The sequence below is a fragment of the Populus euphratica genome, unplaced genomic scaffold, assembly GCF_000495115.2.
Source record: "Populus euphratica unplaced genomic scaffold, PopEup_1.0 scaffold271.1, whole genome shotgun sequence".
Taxonomy (NCBI): domain Eukaryota; kingdom Viridiplantae; phylum Streptophyta; class Magnoliopsida; order Malpighiales; family Salicaceae; genus Populus; species Populus euphratica.
Genome location: NW_011499926.1, coordinates 611,792 through 626,747, shown reverse-complemented (window position 1 = coordinate 626,747; position 14,956 = coordinate 611,792). Strand labels below are relative to the sequence as shown.

Genomic DNA, 14,956 nt, shown 5'->3' with positions numbered 1-14,956 from the left:
CAAAAAATATTAATTACGTGTTTTTTGAAATTAAATTTTTTATTCATCGACAAATTATAATTTTATTTTAATCATGTTAAAAAAATTTCACTGAAAAAGAATTTTTTAATAAAATTTTAACTTTAAAAGTAAGTAAACTATATTTTTAATTTAGCTTCGAAAATACCAATTAAATGTGAATCAATCTCTAACATTAAGTTCGCGCTAGTTTCTTAAGAAGCGTTGGGCTCGTGTATTATTCAACTAACAACATTTTTTATTTTGTAATATATTGTTTAAATTTATATATAAATGAATGAATTTGACTGTTTATTATATAAAAATGTTTTTTTTTCAAAATAATTTTACATAAATTATTGCATTCATAATTAAACTAACTCATTTAAGCTCTTAACCATATAAAATAATTTTTAACTAGACTTAATGAAAATTATGTACATATGGGTTAAACTAAACCTTTGTACTCCATGGTTTCAAGCTATAATAAAAAATATTCTCGAAGAATTTATTAATTAAATCCGATTGGTTAATCATCGATTCATCTCTAAAGCAGAGGAGCATTGTCATTTAATTTAATTTAATTTATTTGAATTCATGCAAACAGTTTTCCCATTACATTCAGCTTATTCAATCCTTTCCAATTGTTTGACATCACCACTACTTCTAGTAATATGTGAAAATCTCAAGTCTATTCTGCTCAGGAATTTTTTGTCTTCAAATTTCTTGAAAACTAGCTGGCCTTCGTCCTCCACCAGTTAGAGACATTCCCATTTTAATTCATTGGAGGGCTGCCATTACACCAGTCATTTAACTCGATCAAGCTACCAATCCATCTTCTTCACCGGCTTCTGCAAACATCAACCCCCTGTCAGCTCTGATAACAAGCTAGCACCTGTTCGGGGAAGGCATTCTTTATTAACTCGATCAAGCCAAGAGCAGTACCATTGGCATCTCATGAAAGTTGCTGTGGTTAGTTTGTTCTGCAGACAAAGGCTAATAATTCCCTAATCCGTACAGGTTTAGCAGGAACTGGAACAGTTTTATTACAAGGTGGTGTGATATCAAAGATTTCCTTTTTCTTCGACTTTCTTTGTCTCGATGATAAAAAGTACTATTGGATGATCAACTTTCATAAATGGAGGCTAAATCCTTCCATTAATGGCCCCGAGTCCATTTTAACCTTCCCCCCATGCACAAATTGGGAGGCAATTTGTTCTTAATTTAATGATTAGAAGCCTTGCTGGTTCCATTTATGTCTTCCTTGGAACAATGTTATTCTTCGGATGATATCAAATAAATGGCATGGATATGTTTTCTTTGCACAATACCTTAAATTGTTTCCATAGTTTCAATTGTGCTTTGTATGGTCACGTAAAGCTGGGTCAGTCTGGTGAGGACCAAGGCAGGAGGCAGGAGGCTGAAAAATGCCTACAATAAAGCATGGTGGATGAGGATGAGACAAGGGAAAGTGATGATTTGCTATTGATGAAGAGAAAAGTTCTCTGTTATGAGTAGAAAAAATCCAGCAACGAGGCCAGAGGAAGGAGTCCTTGAGTGGGAGGATCATTTGCAACAGTATTTAGAAAATTTTAAAATTTTAAAATTTTTTAATTTTAAATTTTTTTATGTGTTAATATCAAAATATTTTTTTAAAAAAATATTTTTAAATATAAAATATTTTTAAAAATAATCACAATCACACTTATGAGTAAACTAAAAATAATAAATTAAAAAGAGGATTTAATTATATACAACAAAAAAAACCTTAAATGCCGTATCTTAACTCAATTACAACTTGGGTTTTTATGTTATTAGTTTAAATGTTCTGAGTTTTGATTTGTTAAAATTATATTGGATTAAATTGTAATTATCTCTATTAATTATTTTCTAGCAATTATAACTCTTGTTAATTTCTACTAGAAGGTTATAAATAACCAAGATTCAAATAAAATATCACACATATTTCATAAACTTTTATGAATGATGAGCCTGTTACATAATATATTTCTAGATACAAATCTATAATTGTTGCCTTGAAATTAAGAAAAAAAGATAAAATAACATATTTTGAAAGAATAAAAATTAATTTTAAAAATATTTATTTTATATTTTTATTTTCATCTTCATTTCCAAACAAATATTTTTTTTCAATCGAACATAAGATAATGCACCACAATAATAAGGTGTTAGGCAGCCCAGGATTCAAAAAGTGATATATGTAGGTTCAAAAAATAGTTGTCACCGTATCAAATATGTTTGGTAACGTGGCAGTGTGTATTTTAAAATTATATTTTTAACTAAAAATATATTAAAATAATATTTTTTATAATTATTTTTTATTTTTTACATGGATTAAAAAAATATCTAAAAACATAATTTTTTATATATTTTTTTTATATCAATGCAAGGTTAAAGAATTTTCTCTAATTAATTAGCTTGCTTTACTTGATCTAAAGTTTATACAATCTCGAAGTATGCCAACTAATCATACTTAATAGTGTAATTTTAAACAAATTTCTAAAATTACTCGTAACTATATTATTAACTAATGAACTACTAATCACAACCCAGTTAAAATCAATCGCTCAAATTAATTAATCAACCTCTTCCCGCCCCAATTAACACTCACCGACCCGCCCTCCTTCAATTTCCCGCTATTTTTCTTTCCCCAAAACGACACCGTCACTCCCCTCCCTCTAATTCAGCTTTCAAAAACCACACTCCCCAAACTACCCCAATCACCCCCTCCACGTCCACCTTCAGATCAAGGGCACTCAAGTAACTCCAGTTCCCAATGTAAATGGCATAAAATGTAATTATATGAACCCTCAAGCCTTAATAACAAACCCAAAAACCCCCAATATACTTTCCCCTTGAAAGCTCGACGTCTCTATAAAAATTCATACTCTCTTCGCGCTCGCGAAAAATTTCTCAAATTTCTCCATTTCTTCGATCAATTTCTGTAATCTTTTCATCTTCTCTCCTTTTCTCTTCATAATCTCCATTTTAAGCTAATTTTTAGGTTTTCTTCTTGATTTATTTAATAGATTTCTCTGTTATTTAATCTTCACATTTTATGTTTTTGTGTTTCGTTTCAAAATCTAACCCTAATCTCTGTCTCACAGGGTTTTTGTTACATGAATTATAAGCCGAATTGGCCTCGGATTTTTTCTCTTTATTGATTGAAGATTGCTTGGTTCAAGTACTGCTGCGGCGAGGGATTTAACGAATGTGAGTTTTTTTTATTATCTTTTTAGGGTTTGAATTCGATTTTTATTGGATTTGATATGGTTTTGAAGTTGGGGAAGTTGTGGTTTTGGATTTGGATTTTAGTATGTTTGAGTGGAAATGGAAGTGGGTTAGTGTTATTTTGTGGTTATTGTGTGAAAATGGTAGGTGGTGAAGGAATGTAGGGTTTTGAAGAGAATCGAAGTTGAAATCGGGGATTCTTGGATGTGTTGATTGTTGGGTGTTGATTAATGAGGATGAAAAATTGGATTTTTGGCTTGTAATTTAATGGGTTTATATATATATATATATATAAGTTTGTGAAAACCTAATTTGGGATTGGTTTTGTAATCTAATTTAAAGTTGGTTGAATATGTTTGTGCTTGATGTTTGATTTGTTGCCATTTGTGTTGATCATTTGCTATATTTGGTTGTAGAGTTGTTGCAGTTAAAGATGGCTGATCCGAGGAATGGGGGTGGGCAGCCTTCAAATGCAGCACGAAATGTATATGCTATTGATATGGAGAAGTTTAAAACACGGCTCAAGGCATTTTATTCGAATTGGAATGAGAACAAGGCTGATTTATGGGGGTCTTCTGATGTTGTTGCTATAGCAACACCTCCTCCTTCTGAGGACTTGCGGTATCTGAAATCATCAGCTTTGAATATTTGGTTGCTTGGGTATGAGTTTCCAGAGACTGTAATGGTTTTTATGAAGAAGCAGATTCATTTCTTATGTAGCCAGAAGAAGGCTTCTTTGCTTGAAGTTGTGAAAAAACCTGCTAGGGAAGTTGTGGGTGTTGATGTTGTGATGCATGTGAAGGCGAAGACGGACAATGGGACTGGTTTGATGGAAGCAATATTCCGTGCTATTCGTTCTCAGTCAGGTGCTGATGGACAAGTTGCACCTGTTGTTGGACACATTGTGAGAGAGGCTCCTGAAGGAAGTCTTTTGGAAACCTGGTCTGAGAAATTGAAGGGTGCAGGTTTTGAGCTTGCTGATGTAACTAATGGGTTGTCTGATTTGTTTGCTGTTAAGGATGCTGATGAGCTCATTAATGTGAAGAAGGCTGCTTTTTTGACTTTTAGTGTAATGAACAATGTTGTGGTGCCAAAGCTTGAGAATGTTATTGATGAGGAGAAAAATATCATCCATTCTGCTTTGATGGATGAAGCAGAGAAGGCCATTTTAGACCCCACCAGAGCTAAGGCAAAGTTGAAGGCAGATAATGTTGATATATGCTACCCTCCAATATTTCAGAGTGGAGGAGAGTTTGATCTCAGGCCTAGTGCTGCAAGCAATGATGAGCCCCTGTATTATGATTCTGCCAGTGTAATTATAATTGCGGTGGGATCTCGATACAACAGTTACTGCTCCAATGTTGCCAGGACTTTAATGATAGATGCCACTCCTTTGCAGAGCAAGGCTTATGCTGTTCTTCTCAAGGCACATGAAGCTGCTATCGGAGCATTGAAGCCTGGGAACAAACTCAGTGCTGCTTATCAAGCTGCCCTGTCAGTGGTTGAGAAGGAGGCGCCTGAATTGGTTCCAAATCTGAGCAAATCAGCTGGGACAGGCATGGGTCTTGAGTTTCGTGAGTCGGGACTGAATCTTAATGCCAAGAATGATCGAGTGGTGAAAGCTAAAATGGTTCTCAATGTTTCCCTTGGTTTTCAGAACTTGCAAAATCAGACTGATAATCCCAAGATTCGGAATTTCTCACTGTTGCTTGCAGATACTGTTATTGTCGGTAATCTCATTATCCTCTGCAACTTTTTCTTGATTTTCACCCTTTTGTTTTTCCCAATTACTTAACAATTTCTATGGCAATGAGGAATGCATGTTCTCTCTTTTATTCATTTAAATTTCTTTTTCCTAATTTTATCTTATGAACTATCATATTTACATCAAACAGGAATTATAATTATATAAAAAAGTTTGTTTCATTATTATCCAATGATCTGGACATTGCAGGTGATCAAAATCCAGATGTGGTGACTTCCAAGAGCTCAAAAGCTGTTAAGGATGTGGCTTACTCATTTAATGAAGGTGAGGAAGAAGAACAAAAACCTAAAGCTAGAGCTGAGGTGAATGGTGGGGAAAACTTGATGTCTAAGACAACATTGAGATCAGATAACGGGGAGATCTCAAAGGAGGAGCTTCGGAGGCAGCACCAAGCAGAACTTGCCCGGCAGAAGAATGAAGAAACTGCCAGGCGACTTGCTGGTGGAGGAAGTGCTAATGGAGACAGTCGTGCTGCTTCAAAGACTTCAGCTGATTTGGTGGCATACAAGAATGTCAATGATATTCCTCCTGCTAGAGATCTAATGATTCAGATAGACCAGAAGAATGAGGCTGTGCTTTTGCCTATTTATGGGAATATGGTGCCTTTCCATGTTTCCACAATCAGGACAGTTTCCAGCCAGCAGGATACCAACAGGACCTGTTACATTCGAATCATTTTTAATGTTCCTGGGACAGCTTTTAATCCACATGACTCCAACTCATTGAAGCACCAGGGAGCTATTTATCTGAAGGAGGTTTCTTTTCGCTCAAAGGATCCTAGGCATATAAGTGAAGTGGTACAGCTTATCAAGACACTTAGACGGCATGTTATGGCCAGGGAATCAGAGAGGGCTGAGAGGGCAACCTTGGTTACACAGGAGAAACTACAGCTTGCAGGGAATAGATTCAAGCCAATTAGGTTGACTGACCTTTGGATTCGTCCTGTTTTTGGTGGCCGTGGAAGAAAGTTGCCTGGTTCTCTTGAAGCCCATGTTAATGGGTTCCGATATTCTACTAGCAGAGCTGAGGAGCGTGTGGATATTATGTTTGCAAACATCAAACATGCATTTTTCCAGCCTGCAGAGAAGGAAATGATCACTCTCCTGCACTTCCATCTTCACAACCACATTATGGTGGGAAACAAGAAGACAAAGGATGTGCAGTTTTATGTTGAGGTGATGGATGTGGTCCAGACTTTGGGAGGTGGAAAGAGGTCTGCCTATGACCCAGATGAGATTGAAGAAGAGCAGCGGGAAAGAGAGAGGAAGAATAAGATCAATATGGATTTTCAGAGCTTTGTAAATCGGGTGAATGACCTTTGGGCCCAGCCCCAATTTAGTGGACTTGACCTTGAGTTTGATCAGCCTTTGAGAGAGCTTGGCTTCCATGGAGTGCCCCACAAGGTTACATCTTTCATCGTCCCCACTTCAAGCTGCCTGGTTGAGTTAGTTGAGACTCCTTTCCTTGTAGTCACCCTGAGTGAGATTGAGATTGTCAATTTGGAGAGAGTTGGGCTTGGACAGAAAAACTTTGACATGACCATTGTCTTCAAGGACTTCAAGCGTGATGTCCTCAGGATTGACTCTATTCCATCAACGGCACTTGATGGCATCAAAGAATGGCTTGACACAACAGATATCAAGTATTATGAGAGCAGATTGAATCTGAACTGGCGACAGATACTAAAGACAATCACTGATGACCCACAGAGCTTCATTGATGATGGCGGGTGGGAATTTCTGAATTTGGAAGCTAGCGATTCAGATTCTGACAACTCAGAGGATTCAGACCAGGGTTACATACCATCAGATGCAGAACCTGACTCTGAGACGGAGGAGGAAGACTCTGATAGTGAATCACTTGTGGAGTCTGAGGACGATGAAGAGGATGATTCCGAGGAAGACTCAGAGGAAGAAAAGGGTAAGACATGGGAGGAGCTGGAGAGGGAAGCAAGCAATGCAGACAGGGAAAAGGGTGATGATTCAGACAGTGAGCAGGAGAGGAACAGAAGGAAAGCAAAGGCTTTTGGGAAGTCTCGAGCCCCTCCTAGACCCGCTCCTAGAATGCCCAAGCGCCCCAAGTTCCGATAGGTTTGATTGGAAACATCAACGTTCCTTTTCTTGTTTATGTTTCTAGCAGGAAGCTGCAGCAGCTGCCTTAGAATGCAGGCCTCTAACTTGGGTTAGAACTATTGATAGTGGTAGTTTCTAAGATTTTGTCTTTATTTTAATCATTGCCTTTTGGTCATTAAGTAGGAGTTTTGCTGGGAATGCGACCAATCCCTAACAAACCTTAGCTGTTGCGTCACCACAATTGCGCTGTCATTAAAATCTTTGTTATTATTATCTTCGTCTGTTTTGTCCTTGTGTTCTTGTTCTTGTAATACCATAATGCACGATATGGAAATGCTGTTCAATAAATATTTGTTGATATCCAATCATTATGCCTCATGGAATAGAAACATTTTCCAGTTACAACCCTCACTTCCATCTAGTGTTATTAAATCCGACCTTCAAGCTTGGGCCGAGTTATAAATGAAACTAAGTGGGAGAACTTTATAGCTTTGCTTCCATCAAATTCAGGTTGACTAAGCAAGCTCATTGACTTGACTCCAAATTCAGGTCAGTTTTTAAATCAAATCCAGTGAGAATTAACTTGTGATCTGGATAACATAGTGTTTCAACTCATAACCTGGTTATTCTGTTTAAATTTTGATTTGACTTTTTTTTTTAGAAGCATTATTATTTTTTACAATCTTGAAATGATGTTGCGTTAACTCACTTCACTCATGATTCATGGCGAGAATCTAATTAAGTTGATAACTTTACTTGTATGTACGTGAATACAAGCAATCACCTCTACTTGTTATTGTTAAAGGAGGAATTGCATTATCAATTATGTCTATTCTTACATTTTGGTGCAAGTCATTACTCATTACTAGAGAGAGAGTTTTGAATAATTTTGTAAGCATTCATGGTTTCAGTTTAAGTCCAAGGGATACTTCGAATCTCGACAATAAATGATTGTAATGAATCTTTATATGATTGCACGAGAGATAAAAGACATGTCAAAACTGTTATAGATTGTCTTTATATTCATTTCTGCAACCACACATTTTTATCCTTTATGTAACTGTCACTTGTCACTTCTATTCTTGGAATATTAACGAAATGCAACCTGTTAAATGGTACTCCTGGACAAAGGGATAATGATCACCATTGGCGTAGGAACAAAACAGAGAAATGGAAATGGTTACCCAACAGAAGCCACCACCTTTTCATTTTCTATAGCCAAAATGGTTATTCTTTAAAAATATATAGAAAACCCATGTTGAGATCACATTAAACTTGAGGTTACTGACATCAGAAGCAGGAAGGGCTGCAGTATCAGCAGGATCCTCTTATAACCAAACTATCAACGTGAAGTCATGAGCTAATTGGCTAACTTGACTCGTGGTGCAGGGGCTGCAAGCAGAAAGTGAGACTCAAAATTCCCAACAAGTGGCCATGTATATTGCAATCCTCCACTATTTGTCTAATCTCTGCAGATTACTCACGGATAACAGCTGCACCATTGGAGGATAATCAATTCACAGATTCAGGCAGAGTGTCTTGAGCTAAATACAGCTCTAACAATGCAAGAACCCTTTGTAGACGTATTATTTTGTATGCTTTGGTTCGGAATTTTCAAGTTGAGAAATCCTCGAAATTGAACTTCACTTGGTCTCTTCTGGATTCGGAGCTAAAGGATTCAGTCTCCGTAATTCAGTAGCTGAGGAGCACATCAGTCAAAGGTTGGAGGCACGTTAGCTCCCCTCTGTTTCAAAATTCTCAACTTCTGAGCAGGATGGATAGATGGTAGGCACTCCTACTAGCTGTCCTTAACTAAAATAGTGAATCAGGGTGAAGGACAAAACTGAGAAGAATAGTCTTGGTGGCCTTGGCAGCCGTGCCTTGGGATATAGCATCTATCACTTCTCATTCCAACATTTAAGAACTTGCGTCTTCATATCAAGCATGGAAACTCGAAAGAGAATCTGCTTGTAACCAATGGTCCTTTCAAATGCTGTCAGTCCACTACAATCCTCCACACATAATCCGGTAGTTGTTTAGCTTCAAAAATTTCGCACCATGGATAACCTGACCGATATCCTAGACTTGTGTGGCAGACCTTGGATGGTATCTGGGTTCGAAAGTGTTTGTCAGGAGTCTTCATGTATTCCAACCTTTTTTTGGCAAGGAGTGCCTGGGTTAAGAAGTTATAATTTCCAAAAACCCCAACCATCCCTTTTCTTTGCTGCGTACATCTCATCACAATGGTTTAAACAGCAGAGAGAAAATGTAAGGAATTGATTTGGAAATCATACAATAAAAATTTGACGCAAAAATAATTTAACTATCCAAGCTAAGAGATACAGCGATTCATAATCATGGAAATGGTAAACCATAAAAGAAAGTAACACTTTAATCATCCCATATAAACAATGAGAAAACTGAGGAAAAAAAGCCTTGAACAAATAAAGCCATACCCACCTCCGAAAACATGCACCTTGCTATTTCCTGTTTAGCATAGCGAAAAAGACAATTTCATGGTGGATGATGCATGGATTGAGATATGCAAAAAAAAGACAATTTCATGGTGTAGCTAAATAAGATAAACGAACTACTTTCAAAACAGAAGAAAGCTCCACGCAATGGCAACCAATAACATGCTGATATGAAATTGAGCAGGTTTACACAGAACATGCCTATCACCATCAATTGAATAGCACTCGCCATTTTGGCCATATGTGGTTAATATTCCCTCCATTGACATCAGTGACATTGGAGGAAACCAAAGAGTGGATGTGGAATTTGAAGATCCAAAAACAGTTTTACACATTCTAATTGATGAAATGGAAACGATTCTAGAAGGACATTCAAGTTAAAAACAAAAGGCAGAAAAAAGATACGAAAACATTTCTCTCTGATTTCTAATTCCACTATTTTACAAGTAAACAATTGGTTATGACCCTGAGTTTCAAAACTACTATACAAGTAAAAAGTATAATTTCAACCAATTTGTCCAACGTGCATATAAAATAACACCACCAAAAAGCAAAAAGGAGAAAATTCCAAAACATCTGCTTCCCTGCAAGAGATTATTCTGGCTAGTGCAACTATTATCTGTAGATGCTGCAGGTGCTAGTTTAATAAAGCATAGGGGTATAGACACCTTTGGTCACCTTAGTTTGGGCCTCTTGGGAAGACTGCCACTCACATTTCTTCTATCAGGTGGTCGAGCTAGCGGTCGAGCTGGCGGTCGAGCTGGGGGTCGAGCTTGCGGTCGAGTGGGTGGTCGAGCTGGCTCTCGAGACTTACCAAGTGCCTTGATCTTCCTTCTTTTTCTCTCCTCTTCGCTATCTGAATCATTCCCCTTCTCCCTGTCAGCATAACTAGCTTCTCTCTCCAACTCTTCCCATGTCTTTCCTTCTTCCTCCTCCGAATCTTCCTCAGAGTCCTCTTCCTCATCATCCTCGGACTCCACCAAAGACTCACTGTCATCATCTTCATCATCGGAACCTGAGTCGGATTGCACATCTGAAGGCACATACCCTTGGTCCGAGTCCACTGAGTTTTCAGAATCTGAATCACTAACTTCCATGTTTAAAAATTCCCACCCGCCATCCTCTATGAATTTTTCCGGATCATCAGTGATAGTTTTCAGTATAGGCCGCCAGTTCAGATTTAATCTGCTCTCATAATACTTGAGGTCAGTGGTGTTTAGCCACTCCTTTATGCCATCTAGTGACGTAGAGGGGATAGAGTCTATCCGTAGGACATCCCGTTTGAAGTCCTTGAAGACAACAGTCATATCAAAATTCTTCTGTCCAAGGCCAACTCTCTCCAGGTTAACTATTTCAATCTCACTCAGAGTTATAACCACACAAGGAGTCTCTATCAGCTCAACCAAGCAACTCGATGTTGGAACTATGAACGCTGAAACTTTATGGGGAACCCCATGGAACCCAAGCTCTCTTAAAGGCTGATCAAACTCAAGGTCAAGTGCTTTGAATTGAGGTTGGCCCCATACATCATTCACCCGGTTCACAAAGTTCTGGAAGTCCATGTTAATTTTATTCTTCCGATCTCTCTCACGTTGTTCCTCCTCAATCTCATCAGGGTCATAGGCTGATCTTTTCCCCCCTCCAATTGTCTGGACCACATCAATCACCTCAATATAAAATTGCACATCCTTGGTCTTTTTGTTCCCCACCATTATGTGATTATGCAAATGAAAGTGCACGAGAGTAATCATTTCCTTCTCTGCTGGCTGAAAGAATGCATGCTTGATGTTACCAAACATTACATCAACACGTTCATCAGGCCGTGAAGTTGAATAGCGAAAGCCATTTGCATGGGCTTCCAGTGAGCCAGTCAATTTTCTTCCACGACCACCAAAAGGAGGACGAACCCATAGATCTAACAATTTTATTGGCTTGAATTTGGTAGAAGATAGCTGAAGCTTTTCCTGACTAACTAAGGTCGCCCTCTCAGCTCTCTCAGATTCTCTAGAAGTAACCTGCCGACGTAGGGTTTTAATCTGCTGTACCACTTCACTTATATGTCTAGAGTCCTTTGAACGAAATGAAACCTCCTTCAAATATATAGACCCTTGAAACTTAAGGGAATTTGCATCATGAGGGCTGAAAGGGGTGCCGGGCACATTAAATATTATTCGTATGTAGCAAGTTCGGTTACCATCCTGCTGACTAGACACACTCTTCACAGTGGCGACATGGAAAGGAACCATACTTCCATGAATTGGTAATATTATGGCTTCATTCTTTTGGTCAATCTGAATCATAAACTCCCGAGGAGGGGGCAGATCATTTACATTCTTATACGCAACCAAATCACCAATTGTCTTTGCACCACCTCGATTATCTGTTGCACTTGAACCCCCACCAGCAAGCCTCCTAGCAGTCTCTTCATTCTTCTGGCGGGCAAGTTCTGCCTGGTGCTGCCTTCGTAGCTCCTCCTTTGACATTTCATGGTTGTCTGACCTAAGTGTTGCCTTAGACAAGATAGTCTTACTCCCTCTAAGTTCAGGCTTGACTTTTGGCTGATCTTCTTCCTGATCGTCCTCATTGAATGAATATGCCACATCTTTAACAGCTTTAGTACTCTTTGAAGTCACCACATCTGGAATCTTCTCACCAACAATCACTGTATCTGCCAGCAAGACAGAATACTTCTGGGTCTTTAGGTTTTTGGTCTCTGCCTGCAAGTTCTGAAAGCCAAGAGACACATTGAAAACCATTCCTTGTCTCAGAATTCGATCATTCTTCAAATTAAGACTTAGCCCTGACTCACGAAACTCAAGGCCAATTCCAGTTCCTGCAGTTTTGGTCAAGTTTGCAATTAATTCAGGAGCATCCTTCTCAACCACAGAGAGTGCTGCTTGATACACAGCACTAATCTTGTTCCCAGACTTCAATTCACTGATTGCCGCTTCATGGGCCTTAAGGAGGACCTCATATGCCTTGCTCTGCAACGGATTGGCATCAATCAGAAAAGTTCTTGCAATGTTTGAGCAGTAGCTGTTGTATCTAGAACCAATTGCACATATGATCACACTAGTAGAGTCATAGTAGAGGTTCTCATCGTTGCTTGCAGCACTCGGTTTCAGATCAAACTCTCCTCCACTCTGAAAAACTGGAGGATAGCAAATATCGACATTCTCTGCCTTCAGCTTTACCTTAATTCTTGCCGGTTCCAATATTGCCTTCTCTGTGTCACCCATCAATGAAGAATGGGAGATCTTCTTCTCCTCATCAATGACTTGTTCAAGCTTTGGCACCACAAACTGTTTCATCACTGAAGAAGTCAAGAAAGCTGCTTTCCTTACATTTGTAAGCTCAATACTGTCTTTGACAGCAAATAAGTCAGAGAACCCATTCGTTACATCACTTAGCTCACAATTAGCATTCTTTAGTTTCTCATCCCATGTTTCCAAAAGCTTCCCTTCAGGACTTTCTCTAGCTATATGTCCAATGACAGGAGTATCATGACCATTGGAGTTTGACTGAGAATGGACTGCACGAAAAATGATATCCATCAAACCACTTCCATCGTCACTTTTGGTCTTCACATGTATCCCAACTTCAACACCCACAGCCTCTTTGGCAGGCTTCTTAACAACCTCAAGCAAAGAAGCCTTTTTCTGGCTACACAAGAAATGGATCTGTTTCTTCAGGAAGACCATAATTGTCTCTGGGAACTCATAACCAACCAACCAAATATTCAATGCTGATGACTTCAGATACCGGAGATCCTCTGAAGCTGGAGGTGTTGCTATGGCAAGAACATCAGAAGCACCCCATAGGTCATTATGGTGTTCCTTCCAATGTGAATATAACAAGTTCAAGCGCTTAGTGAAGTTATCCAAATCTATCGCATATGGACTGACAGCTCCTGAAGGCTTCCCATTAGAGGATTTTGCATTAGCATTCCTGCTTTCAGCCATCGCATGTAGTCCAAATACAGATCTTGATTTGTCAACTGAGCAAGTTGCGCCTAATGATCAGCAAAAACTGTGATAAATAACAAATAACCAATCAGTTCTCTTCCTTCTCTCCATATGGCAAAAGTTTGATCTGGATACGCTTTTATTAACCATGATCAACAATTTTCAAAATCAGAAGACCAGCAAAATATTACGGAGAAACTTGAACAACGACAACTTCCAAAGTTACAAAAATTTAATAACTGTTCTAAATCTCGATGCCCTGAAGTAAAGAGTTATCATATCTTAATTCACAAACTACATTTGATACATCTCCTTTGCACATCTTAGTCTGTTGAATTCGAAAAAGACCTGATTTTGGAATTTAAGTTTATAGTTTAAGCCTATCCATTCCCAGAAAAGGAAAGATCATAAATTCAAATTTTTACAGTCCCCTTTTTACTTCCATTCATTTTGTCAGAATCCAAACACAGAAATGGATTGGAGCTTACAATTCTCTGTCTTCCCTTAGCAGAAGCAAGACATTCCAGCACTCACAAATCAAAAAGAAAAAAATTATCTTTGTTAAAACTTCACATCCTCAAAAATCCATTGATCAAACTAGTAATCAAAGAAGGATCGATCCATTACCTCCTCTATCTGAAAAGTCTCAAATGAACCTCACTTCAGTAACAAGGAACCGTGCATCCAATAAAAAAGCCATCAAATCTCAACTTCTGCAATCAAGAATTCTTGATCATTAGAACCAGCTACACAGACCCACAAAATAAATAAACAAATAAAAAAGGTCAGAATTTGGAGCTAAATCTGGTGCTTGAATTCATTGAATTATGAAAAAACAAAGAAAACCCAGATAGATAAATGATTAAAATTAAAAGATTACAACTTGTAGGTACCTATGGTATGTTTATCTGATGATTCAATGTTGAGGTCCAAGGTGTGAACTTTTTGAAAGAAATGGATGTTGATGATAATGAAACTGACTTTTTATCGACTTTGAATGGATTGCTCCAACATGAAGGATTTGGAGGTATAGAGAGTGTGATTAATGGATGACAGTTACAACAAGGAATGATTAAAGATGAACAACAGAGGAGATGAGGAGGAGCTAAAGAAGCCAAAAGGGTCATCATCAATCAGTTTTCTTGTGGAAAATGAATATTTATATGTAAGGTAAAATCTGGTGATTTTTTTGCCTTATTTCATTTTGGTTTTTATTATATGTACAGAACAAAAACAAATTGTCTGATGTATAAAAAAATAAAAGCATATTTAATTAAAAAACCTGAAACAAAATAAAATAAATATGTTTTTAAATAGTTTTTTATATTCTTAAAACAGAAAAAATAAAAAAAAATATCCTCTCTATTTTCAGTTTTTATTTCAGAACAATAAAATCTATCTCCAAATGATTTTAAAACTATAAATAAATAT

General features: G+C 37.7%; 2 protein-coding genes across 5 annotated transcripts; one reads left to right on the top strand and one right to left on the bottom strand.

Annotated features, from left to right (window-relative positions):
- The first annotated feature begins 2,875 nt into the window (after positions 1–2,875).
- Positions 2,876–7,451, top strand: LOC105135699 (FACT complex subunit SPT16-like). The gene is made up of 4 exons (XM_011040714.1): positions 2,876–2,962; positions 3,126–3,231; positions 3,666–4,979; positions 5,204–7,451. Exons 3-4 carry the CDS (start codon positions 3,683–3,685, stop codon positions 7,102–7,104), a joined length of 3,198 nt encoding a protein of 1,065 aa, XP_011039016.1. The 5' UTR covers positions 2,876–2,962; positions 3,126–3,231; positions 3,666–3,682; the 3' UTR covers positions 7,105–7,451.
- Positions 7,452–8,257: 806 nt separating this feature from the next.
- Positions 8,258–14,660, bottom strand: LOC105135697 (FACT complex subunit SPT16-like). Of its 4 annotated transcripts, none has more exons than XM_011040710.1 (5): positions 14,419–14,660; positions 14,153–14,271; positions 14,014–14,049; positions 10,239–13,589; positions 8,258–9,310 (listed from the first exon to the last, which is right to left on the bottom strand). In XM_011040710.1, the coding sequence occupies exons 4-5, from the start codon at positions 13,520–13,522 to the stop codon at positions 9,265–9,267; spliced, it is 3,330 nt and encodes a 1,109-aa protein (XP_011039012.1). In that variant the 5' UTR covers positions 13,523–13,589; positions 14,014–14,049; positions 14,153–14,271; positions 14,419–14,660; the 3' UTR covers positions 8,258–9,264. The 4 variants fall into 4 exon arrangements, with proteins under 4 accessions (XP_011039012.1, XP_011039013.1, XP_011039014.1 ...); XM_011040711.1 differs by having other exon boundaries at positions 14,153–14,238; XM_011040712.1 differs by lacking the exon at positions 14,014–14,049.
- Between the last annotated feature and the right edge of the window lie 296 nt (positions 14,661–14,956).